At 40.9% G+C, this 11,583-nt stretch overlaps 1 protein-coding gene and 1 pseudogene across 1 annotated transcript; both read left to right on the forward strand.

Moving 5' to 3' along the window:
* The first annotated feature begins 1,111 nt into the window (after positions 1-1,111).
* On the forward strand, positions 1,112-5,674 carry LOC120293852 (annotated as a pseudogene).
* A 1,110-nt stretch (positions 5,675-6,784) lies between these two features.
* LOC120293853 (ribulose bisphosphate carboxylase small chain, chloroplastic-like) lies at positions 6,785-7,820 on the forward strand. Its single transcript, XM_039313623.1, has 3 exons — positions 6,785-7,137; positions 7,259-7,390; positions 7,689-7,820. The coding sequence occupies exons 1-3, from the start codon at positions 6,991-6,993 to the stop codon at positions 7,818-7,820; spliced, it is 411 nt and encodes a 136-aa protein (XP_039169557.1). The 5' UTR covers positions 6,785-6,990.
* Positions 7,821-11,583: the final 3,763 nt, after the last annotated feature.

Below are 11,583 nucleotides of genomic sequence, written 5' to 3' on the forward strand. Positions count from 1 at the left end.
GACGAAGAAGAATAATATGGGGACAAAATTGAGGCTGAATCCAAACTGGGGGTGTTTTGGGAAATTATGCTCGAATCATAGTGCTTTTTAGCATCTACTTTTATCATTTCTTTTTCATATTCCACGATCGATGATGTTAGTAGATACCTTATAATACGGACCGAACCGATACGAATGGTATTATTTCCATCCTTATTTCGATGGTTATTGTTACGCACGGGATGACCCTAATTTTCAATTTCAAAGCGGTGACATCACTCGTCGGGAGTGGCAAATTGGCAATGGAATCTCATACAAAAGAGAAAAGAAAAGAAAAGAAAGGTGGAGAATGAGCAATGAATAAATACAAGAGAAGAGGAAACGTTTGAGGGGGAGGTGAAAAGTGGAAAAGAAAATTGAAAAAGAGGGAAAGGTGTGGGAAGGTAAGGGAGGGAGGAGAAGAGGACATGCATGATGCATCCATCAGCAAGACAGCCGCTTTTTCATTTTTGGCCTCTCCCCTCCTCCTCCTCGCCCTGCGTCTTGTGTATTATAGCCTGCGAGACGAGACCGTCTCTTTTATTACCTCCTCTCCCTTGTCTCCCTTCTCTCTCTTCCTCTGCCTGCGTGCGTGCGTGCAAGAAGCGGTCCTCAACGAATCTCGTCCCGCTCCTTCCGCTTCGGTTCTGGGTCCTCTGTAACGGAAGCCACGAGAAGAGGGAGGGGGAGGACTGTTCTCTACTCTTCTCCTTTCCCTTGTTGTGTGACCGCGAGAGCTAGAGCGGAAAGAGAGAGAGAGAGAGAGAGGGGAGAGAGGGTCGTTCGTTCATGGGTTTGTTCGTTCTCATGGCAGAACTTCACGCGTCCTTTCTTGGTACTTGCTGCTCCCATCTCGTCTCCTTTTCAATCTCTCTCTCTCTCTCTCCCCCACGATACCCACAACCCTCCCTTTTCTTTCTTTCTTCCTGGGCCTTATTTTTATTCCGTCGAATTTGGGTTTTCTTTTTACCGCTTTTGCCTCCTTCATTCAGTGCCTCTCCTCCTGTGGATTTCTCCTTTTGCAGGGCGTGAAAGTTTGGATTTTTATCGTTGTAATGCGGTGACCCGATCGGTTTCTTCTTCTCGTCCGGCAATGTCTACGGATACTTCCTTCGAAGGTATTACTTTCGCCGCTCGATTCGTCTCTGGGTGTTGCAAATTGTGTCTGGATTGGTTTCGGGTGGTGTTGTATCGTCTTCTTCCGGGTGGTTGAGGCTGGTCATTGACGGTTTTGGGTTGGCCTTGGTTCCTGGAATTGCCTGAGTTGCATGATTGTTTGACTCCCGAATGGTGTGTTAATGTGTGACCCTGGCGCGTTCACTGTCGATCAGAGCTTCGACTTTTCTTCGTAAAAGTCGCGGGTAATCATCGATCTTTCGATTCCTCTCGAATTCTTTCTCCTACAGTGGTGTTTGTGTAGGTGATCTAAAAGTTTGTATTCTTTTCTAGCTTGCAGTTTGGTTTTCTCCTCATCAGCTGAAAACTTTTTTTTTTTCTATTGCCAATAATACTGAGCTTGGTTTGACTTTTTGGAGTCTTGTATCAAAATGAAACATTGACTCAATCTTGGACTAAGGGTGGTGGTGATTTTGTCATTTTGGAAAAGATGATAATGCAAGTTGTGCCTCTTTCTGAGTTAATGAAGAATCTATAATTTATGGGGAATTAGCATTATGTTGTTTCTCTTTCTTGCTTATTTTCTGAGGACCTTTTGGGAGAGACGAGATCTTTTTAATTCTGCAGTTTTGTGCTCTTCTCATTTTCTCTTTATCTTCCAGGGAGATCTCCTTGACCCGTCTAAATGCAGCAAGTTGAGGTGTGGACGAGAAGAGAGAGCTTGTTCACCAAGTGTCAAAGTATTGCCAAGTAGTGCTGCTGAAGCACTCAAGCATGGAGCCGGCAGGACATTCTCCAGGTCCTCTGTGCGGAGATGGGAAAAGAGAGGAAATATACGGGTCTGACAAAGCTGAAAATCATAGAGCAACTTTTGAAAATCATATCTGAAAAGAAATTGGGTGCAGCCGAGGCCACAGCAGAGCAAGAACAGCAATCTTCGCTAGCCCGAGATCTTTGGCGGCAGAGAAAAGCTGAAAATCCATCCCGACTTCCGGTTACATCAAGCAATGTTCCAATCAACAATGCTGTTGGTGACACTGGCACTATTGTATATTGCAAAAACTCAGCCTGCAAAGCTACCTTAAGCAAAGACTGACCGATTCTGCAAGAGGTGTTCATGCTGCATATGTTTTCAGTATGACGACAACAAGGATCCTAGCCTTTGGCTGATTTGCATTCAGAGCCTCCATCTTATGGCGATTCATGTGGCATGTCATGCCACCTTGAGTGTGCTTTGAAAAATGAACAGTCTGGCATTGCAATAGATGGGCGGCGTAGAGGAGTTGACGGGGTGCTTTTCTTGTGTATCTTGCGGAAAAGTAAATGATCTGCTCGGGTAAGATTCCTTTCCTACATTTGTGTTTGTCTGTATTCAAATACTGCTTCCTGATGAACTGTGAATCAGTGTGAAGTTCCGTTTTCTTGATGGAGAGTGTACCCTTTATCAACTCCTTTTCATTTGCGCATGATCACATGATTTATGTTCACAATTGATATCTATTTGAACAAATTCTCTACTAGATTGCACAAAGTAAATGACATTATCCTCCAGAGTCCACAAAAGACAAAAACATTGCTGTTGTGTCGCTCAGCAAATATTAGATGGGTTGTTTTCTAGTTGATGAGGGTGTTAAATGAGTGGGGTATAACAGATCAGCTTTTTGTGTTGAGAACCTTGATACAGTAATGCTTCCTATTGAAGGCTGATAATTTCTCCAAGATTATACTTGTCTTTGGTTACATTGGTTGAGTGCTGGAGTCCAAATTATGGATTCTGGAATAGTGAGTATTATTAGGAGAATCCTTGCTTGTGTTGTGGTCATGGTGGACCAAGCAGATGAGACAATAGCTATAGTTGATCTCCAACTTAGCTGATGGAAAGACAACGCCATCCAAATTTGCGAGATTACATGCGTGCGTCAATTGTCTTAGGAATGATATTGTGAGACATAATAATTGTTTCTTGACCCTAGTCCTTTTTAACTCTTACTCGACGTGAAAAATTTGTTGGTAGATCTCCTTTTCTGTTCCTAACTATTTGCTCTCGCAATGGTACCACTACTCCCAGTTGCTGATCCAAGAGGCACCGCATATCTCTTGTCTGATTCTCCAGGCAACTTCCTATGATTGTTGCTTACTCCTTACTTAGTTACTTTTGCTTTATGTCAAGCACTTTCTGGTGTTCATCATTTGGATTGCCGCAATGCATGACCCTCTTATTTTTTTATTTTCAAAATGTCCATTGGTGAATTACTTTTACATGAAACAACTGATTTCAGAGTTAGGGAGTATGCACTGGTGAGAGGTTTTCCTCTTTGATGTGAACTGATGCTATTGATTTGATGTGAAAAAATGATATGCTTGTTTTGGAATTATGTACATGCATCAGAGGGAAAAATTAGCTTCTGCAATTTGTCAAAGAGGAGTTTCTTATTCCTTTTTATTTGAGGGTGGGGCTTCATAGATAATGATGCATTAGGAACGTGATGATATATTGGATCTCACTAAATTTCGATGATTCTGTGCCGTGATATTCACTCATGTACTCGCTCTTGAATCTGTCTCAAGCCCTCTAGCTATTCTTGAGTGTTTCCTGATGCAGTCAAGAAAATGGCGACTACCGGTTGATGGTTTTTCAGATATCACTGCCCTAATTGATTGTGAGATCATAGAGAAACTGCACCTCTGCTGTGAATGTTGTAAGAATGGGGCCTGAAAATATCAAATTATGGTTTGTAGTGTGCGGATTCAACAAAGTTTGAGCTGATTGTGGTCATGTTAGTCCTGTAACAGATGTTGAGAAAGCAATTGATTACTGCGGAGCTACCAGACGAGTAGATATACTATGCTACCGTGTAGCTTTAAGCAAGAAGCTCCTTAAGGGAACAGAGAAGTATCGGAAGTGTTACGAAATTGTTGATGAGGCTGTGAAGAAGCTTGAGGCTGATTTTAGGTCCTTCTGACTGGTTTACCTGCAAAAATCCGGTAGGGGCATCGTTAACAGGCTTTCGACAGGACCGGAGGTTCAGAAGTTGCATGCTCTGATGCCGTGGATGCACTGGACTCCCATGCTGCTTTCTCTCACCAACTTTCGCATTCATCTCCAATTCCTGTGAGACAAGGTATCCTATTTTACATTCATTTATAATGATTGTTGTTTATAGATTATATCTGGATTTATTTTGTTTACATTGTGATGGCTGCGAAAGATATCCTTGATGAAGTATTTTATATCTCTCTATCTTGTCACGATTACTGCATAGATTTACTTCCACGAGTAACATTGTTTCCATTGTAAGGAACAGGATTTTCTGATATCCTTTGTCACAGAACCGGCTAAAGTAAAAATCTATATTTTTGTGTTCATTGCACAGGCTTGACTTCGATAGTCCCAGACATGGTCAGATTTGAAAATATTAGCACTACATCTCACTGTGATGTTGTGTTGCGAAAAGATTATTCACCTGATGATTCTCTTCATTACACCTTGTGGCATCGGAAATCATATGATGTACAATATCCAGAAGAAGCCACAGCTGCACCCTGGCCCCAAATATGAGGTTTATTGTTTCGGGACTTAATACAGACACTGAGTATACTTTCAAAAAGTTGCAGCATTTATGGTACAAGCCAAGCTGGCACATGTGAGAAGTTAGGGCTTCAAAATCGCTGCTGCTGATGAAGCCTCAGACCATTCAGTAGCAGAAAGAAGCCAAAAGCCCAGCTACAAATTGTGTAGCCTTTCCAATCCTTCAAAATCGGTGGAAGATGAAAGTAATTTTATCAGTACGTCGACACCAAAAATAGATGGTCAATTAATGAAGCATCTATCTTACATGGCAAGGATTCCTGAGAAACTGGTACCTGATTCTGCTGTCGATGGCACTGGATTACGTCAAGAAGTTTGTCTTAATGAAGTATCCTTGTTGGAGGAGAACCATGATATGCGGGATCACTGGGTCATTGCCCCATATTCTGATCGATAAAAACAAGCACCCGCAAGAGGACAGAATGATTGAGGCTATGAACGTCGATAATGGATTGAATATTCATGCCAGGGATAACATGGACCGTGTCCCATTCAGTGGGAGCTTAGAATCTGCACTACCCATTACTCCTTGTAAGCTGGAGACTTCTAGGGACGGACCAGGAAGGATGGGAAGATTGAAACCAAGGAAGAGATTTGGAAATTGGGAATGGGAAAGTAGATGGTCCGCAAGATGGAAGTACATCGAAAAGCGAAGCAGTGAAAGTCGGATGAGGAATGCGGCGAATGCTCAATCTGATAGGATTTTGAGTATTATGTGAAAAAAGATTAGATGGCTAGAGTGCGAGGGACATATTGAGAAGAACTTCAGGCAGAAATTTCTTGGTATAGCTTGAGAGCAACGCCACAGGAGGGTAAGGGTTGTGAAGGTGTTTATAGATACCTTGATAGTGGATCCCAAGTCTCTTGCGGAGCAGCTCATAGACGCATTTTCAGACTGCATATCAAGCAAAAGCGTCATCCGTTGTGCCGGCTGGGTTTTTGCATGAAGCTCTGCAGTTCCTTTTCGAGTGGGGGTTGCTGCTGTTAATTTTGGATCCGCTAGATATCCTCACTGAAATTCTTTGAATCATGATTCTTCATATGAACAGTGTTAAAAATTATTTTTATCACCGGCATTTGTTATGCAATGCTGTAACAGCGGTAGAATGCATTTAAGTAGATTTTCTTTGCCTTACAGAACATTGACGTTAATCGTACAGTAATTCCCTTTATTTATCCTCGCATGCATCTCTTTTCTGATAATCCTTCTTGCTACTATGGTGCCTACCTCTATTTTGTTTTTCTTCTCTCTCTCTCCACTCAATTCTTTTGCGGTTGCAACTTGCGACATACCCAACTAGACACCACACGCACATTTAAAGGATCGTGAATACTCTAGTTTTAGGGAGGACATGATACTGACAAGAGGGCTTAGGGATGGTCTTTGGTTGTAACTTGCATCAACAAGCTGCCTTTGACATTCGTTTGAGGTTTCCGTTGAATTGGGTTGAAGTAGTAGGCCTCGGCTCTTTGTTTTGCTGTTTGCGAATTAGCATGGCACCTGAGTAGAAGTAATGTTTGCATTGGAAATGAGCTCCTGCTAGGTTTTTGTTCTAATCTTTCCAGCCACGGTCTATTTGAACCGTGTCAGCGGTTATTCTAAAGTTGAGATAAAACTGCTGGTGGACATGGGCTCCTGAGAAACTGGCAGTAGCAGATCACCCTCAGTTTTTGCGAAGAAGAAACTACAATACTAAGCCAAAGCGATTCCAGATTTGATTTCCTTATTTGTTGTCAATTAAACTTGGTTTCAGTTGTTAGTGAGTGATGTGCAGCAAGTTCAAATGGCAGACTGGTTGGTTCATATTTCCATTCCTCTTCTAAGATTGTGACCAACTTACCTTGTGCAGTTGGAATAAGGCATCCTTGGCTATGCTGGAACAACAGAGGTGGTTGAATAAAATAGGGTGCAGAGATACAGCCTGGGTGCAGATACAGCCTTAAAGCACCAAAGAAAAGTCCAAATACAGAGAGGGACGAGTGCTCAACTAGTAAATAGAAAACAAGCAGCAGCCCAAGCGGTGGTAACATCGAAGCCTTATTATATACGAAAAATGCACCATTCCCCTCGTAGACCTCGTTCCTTTTTGCCTCCTTTACGACCCACAAACCATGAGCAGCTTCGCCCACTTGGTTTGTCGTTACTAAAGAAACTATGTGCGCTAGCCGCAGAATTTAGCTCTTGATCCCAAAGCTTTTGCAACAGCTGCTCATTCCACTGTTCTCTCACCGATCTCAGAAACTCTTCCCTTCGGTACTTGTTGAATATGTCTGCATCGGTTTTTACCGCTCCGGTCGTCGGATCAGGCTGTGTTGGCTTGCAACTAAAGCAATTTAAGCTGTTCCCGGTAAAAGAGTCTGCAGGATGGCGCCAGAGAACCGTCTCCAATGGTTCTAAAACCTACTGCATGAAGGTAATGTTTGCACAGATAATCAAATGATCTAAAGCTGTTCTGGACTTGCACTGAAGTTCATATCATTTAACCATCAGCTTCCTTCTTATGCGATTCAATTGCCTTTTGTTTCATTCCATAGACATGGAATCCGATCAACAACAAGAAGTTCGAGACCCTTTCCTACCTCCCTCCTCTGTCAGACGATTCATTGCCAAGCGAGATCGACTACATGCTCAAGAAAGGATGGGTCCCGTGCCTTGAATTCGATGAGGTATTCAACTGAGATCGCAAATTTCATGGTCTATGTACTTCCGTAAACAGTAATTAGATTCGTTTTAACCCAGAGCAAAGATAACAATCTTGGGACTGAATATTTTCAAGACTTTTGGCCAAAGTTCGAACTCTACAATCCTAATCAGCTGATCATGCTCGTTAGATTCATCCTATTACCTGCGTACCCACAAAAAAGAACGATCTTTCTGGATAAAATCTTCAGATAAGAAGCTTTTGGCAACAAGTCAATTCTGCTATGATCTGTGTTCTGATTCGAACAATCTTTCTTATGGAAGGTGGGGTACGTGCGTGCGGTAGAGAAAATAGCAGGATGCCAGGGTACTACGACGGCGGTACTGACGCTCTGGAAGCTGCCGATGTTCGGCTGCAACGACTCCTCCCAAGTCCTCCACGAGATCAGCGAGTAAGAAGGCGTACCCAAATGCCTACGTTCGCTGCCTGGCATTTGACAACAAGAATCAAGGTCAGTGCATGGCCTTTATCATCCAGAGACCTGCCTCGAGTTGAACCACGAGGCATCACTTCCAGTATGCTTCGAACAAATAACTCTTCACTGTCTTAAAACTTTGAGACAGATCACAATATCTGAAACCCATGTTTCCTTTTACTGTCGAAATGTATGAATGCTTGTGATGTTTGCTGTTCCTCCCTGTTTGCTTTTGGACGATGTAGTGAGGTTTTAGAGTAATAAAGGAGGGACTTCATTTATTTGAATGGGCTTCGGTCTCAAGCGAGACCTGCATGTCTTCTTCTTCTTTACCAGAATATTCTTCAACCTCAGCAGAGACATGCATGAAAACTTTTAGCGTTCTGCCAGAACGAAGCTATCATTTTCATGGACCAAACTGAGTAAGTAGCATCTTATGCCGAGGGGCCTGTGGAGAATAATAGAATCATCTCCTTGAGAATAATATAAATGCGCATTCATATGTCACTGTTGTCAACTTTTCCTCCGATTTCTCATGTGCCCCTTTGTGATTATATCCAACACGTTCACTTAGGCAGGATGGATTTAGTCAAAGTATGCTAAATATACTTTAAACCGGTGTTCACATTGTTGTTAGAGTATCCATTAACAGAAGAAGAAATGACCAGGATCTTATTGAAGAGCGCCTTAAAGATATTTGTTATGTAATCAGTTAAGGAAACTTAGCAAATTTTCTATGCACTGTCGTAATGTACAATCGATGTTTTGAGAGTTGGATTATTTCATATCGAGTGCTTGCTTAAGTAGTGTGTTCGAAACGCTCGTCACCGTTGATAATTGAAGGCCATCAAACCCATGTGATTAGGATGATTTTCCCTGTTAAGGATCTCCAATACGTGCATTAATCTCTTCCATTAATGACTGCTAATAGCCCCATCCGTATAGACTTTAACCCTACTAAACATCGGTTGGTGCCAACTAGAGATGATCAATTCGGCGCGTCGTCCGGGCCTAACATGTCACCGAGGACCCGGTCCGTCCAGAAAATAAAAACCAAAAAGTTATGTATGAAACTTGTTGGGTTGGGTCAGCTGAACTTGGATCGGGTTTCCCAATTACACAATATTTACCGGAACCTTTTCGATAATGTTTTTCAACAAATTGGACCTAGGTAAGCCCACGGACTATCAGATCCATGATTTGATGCCAAACAATTCTAAACTAGACAAATTATTAACATGCGATTCAATATGAAATGAGGATTGCCCATTTTGTCCATCATTATTGAGAACAAAACAAAGTACCAATCCAAAATCTTGTCATACAAGTCCTTTGAAGCCATGAAAGATAGGAAACCCTCTTCAATGGGAAGGACCCACTGTGGCATCTCTCCTCCAGGGAGAATTTTAAATATAGGCCAATGCTGTTACAAAGATAGACCAATAGAAAGTATCCAAGTTAATATTAGTACACAAATGAGAAGATCCATTGATCCTTGCTTGCATTAATACACAAGTCTCATGCGATAGAAATCATTCCCATAAAAGTACAGGAGCCACCAATGTTACATGCATATACGTGCAAAACCACTTCATATTTGTTTACTTTTCTTAAGCCTTCAATCTTGCATTTTCTGCTATTGTGATATACAAGCACACAATGGACCCAGCATATACTCCACATCGATGCGCATGAGAGAGAGAGAGAGAGAGAGAGAGAGAGAGAGAGAATCTAACCTGGCCATGTGAGCCAATAACCATATTAGCCAAATCTCCATGGACAAAACTATGAATTGTGGTTAAGTCTTCCATTTTTTTTGTAGAGATTCGCAATTATTCGCTCGAAAACATCTCAAAAATGAGGGAAGCTTGAGAATCTCTTGTAATTCATGGCAATCTTGAACTTCCAATCTATACAAATGATCACGCTTCTTGATGAATGAAGGAAGGGTAGTAATATTATTTTCCGCCAGAATTAAGCATTCCAAGAGTGGAAAACAGGAAAGATTCTCAAGAAACTCTACTTGAGACAGATTACATCTTGTAAGGTTTAATCGGCGTAAATTTGAAAGTCCGGCCTTCATGCACGAATCAACTGAATTCTCGTATTGTGGAAACTCGATTAAATTCGTGCAAAGCTGAACTTCCAAGTCTTCAAGGTTTTGTAACTTATAAATGTTAGATGGAAGATGTTCCAAGTTCTTGCAATCATGAATATACATTCTCTTCAAAGCGACAAGATTTTCTATTGATGTAGGAAGTTCTCTAACAGCAATCCCTTCTAAGAAAAGCTCTTCAAGGCCTTCGAGTTTATGTGGAATATCAGGGAACCTTTCAAATTTCGTGCAATGATTAAAATTGAGAACTTGCAGATTTTTCGACTTGAGCACATTGGGGAAAACACTAAGTTCATAGCACATGCTTAAGTTCAACACCTACAACTTGTCAAGATATGCGATGGACTCATGGGCTTCTACCAAGTTTTTGCAATTACTAATGTCTAATTCCTCAAGATTTGGAGTACACGAGAGGTCTGGCATGCAAACCATCAACTCGCAATGACTGAAATTAATGTACTTCAAATTTTGGAAGGCCTGCAAAAATAGAGAAATCAACTTTGATAAACACTCTAAAATTATTATATTTTAGATTGTCGATAAATGGAGCAATTTGTTTATTTAAAGAAGTGATTTCCTACGGAGTCTACGCATTGGCCTATGTAAGTTGTTGTACATAGATGGGGGACTCAAACTTGTGAAATGATGGTAATGTAATTTTGAACATCATTCATGTTGTCCATGGTTTTATAAATTGATCATTAACAATATAATAATTTAATTGGAGGGGCTTGGCTTGGTTGAGGGTTATAAAATTGGCTACACAAAACATGGAGAAGATTGGGTTTCTCATGGATAATTACATATCCTTGACTGTTACATAATCTATATGTTGACCTGGCGTATATCTCATAATTACATAAGCTTTGGCCACCACACTCTTATGGTGGAAGGAAGCAAGGACCTTTGGTAGATCAGACAACTCGAAACCTACTATTCCGGTTTCTGAGTAGAAATTACTAAAAACTTAAAAACTTTACCAGTACTTACACACACGCGCGCATATACAGATTAGCAAATTAGAGCTAACTCTCATCATTTTACATTTTAGAGATTATTTGAAAAAAATGAAAATATATAAATACACAATACAAAAAGGATCACAAATAAAATTGGGTTAACAATCATTTAAAAAAGTTAGAATAAATACCATTAAAAATCCCAAATCATTATTCAAATTTACCCCTAACTAATTTTCATCTCACAAAAACCCTTAATTAGTATAATGATGAAACATTTATCCCAAACTAATTTTTGTCTAACAAAAAATCCCAAACTAGTACTCCTCATGCAAATCTAGCAGATGAAAATTAGTTTGGAATAAAACTATGTCGTGTGTCATGCATGTGGCATCACAAAATTCAAGTGAAGTGTCATGCGGCGAGCATGCGAATGCAAGCCACATGACAGAACTATGCCCCATGTCATGCTATGTGACAACCATAGAAGCATAGTAAAGTGCCACATGGCGAGTGTGGATGTGGACTATTTGACAAAACTATTCCACGTGTGATGTCATATGGCAATCACAAAAATAAAGTGAAGTACCATGTGGCGAGCATATGAATAAAGACTCCACTAGATTTGGCTTTAACCATATATCGTAGACAAATGGGCGATTTAAACA

This window comes from Eucalyptus grandis, chromosome 5 (assembly GCF_016545825.1).
Source record: "Eucalyptus grandis isolate ANBG69807.140 chromosome 5, ASM1654582v1, whole genome shotgun sequence".
NCBI lineage: Eukaryota > Viridiplantae > Streptophyta > Magnoliopsida > Myrtales > Myrtaceae > Eucalyptus > Eucalyptus grandis.

Bases quoted from the DNA above. Each gene is read 5' to 3' on its own strand.
- LOC120293853 (XM_039313623.1), top strand. From the start codon at position 6,991: ATGTCTGCATCGGTTTTTACCGCTCCGGTCGTCGGATCAGGCTGTGTT. The intron at 7,138-7,258 runs GTAATGTTTGCA...TTCATTCCATAG, and splicing joins CTAAAACCTACTGCATGAAG to ACATGGAATCCGATCAACAA. The intron at 7,391-7,688 runs GTATTCAACTGA...TTCTTATGGAAG, and splicing joins CGTGCCTTGAATTCGATGAG to GTGGGGTACGTGCGTGCGGT.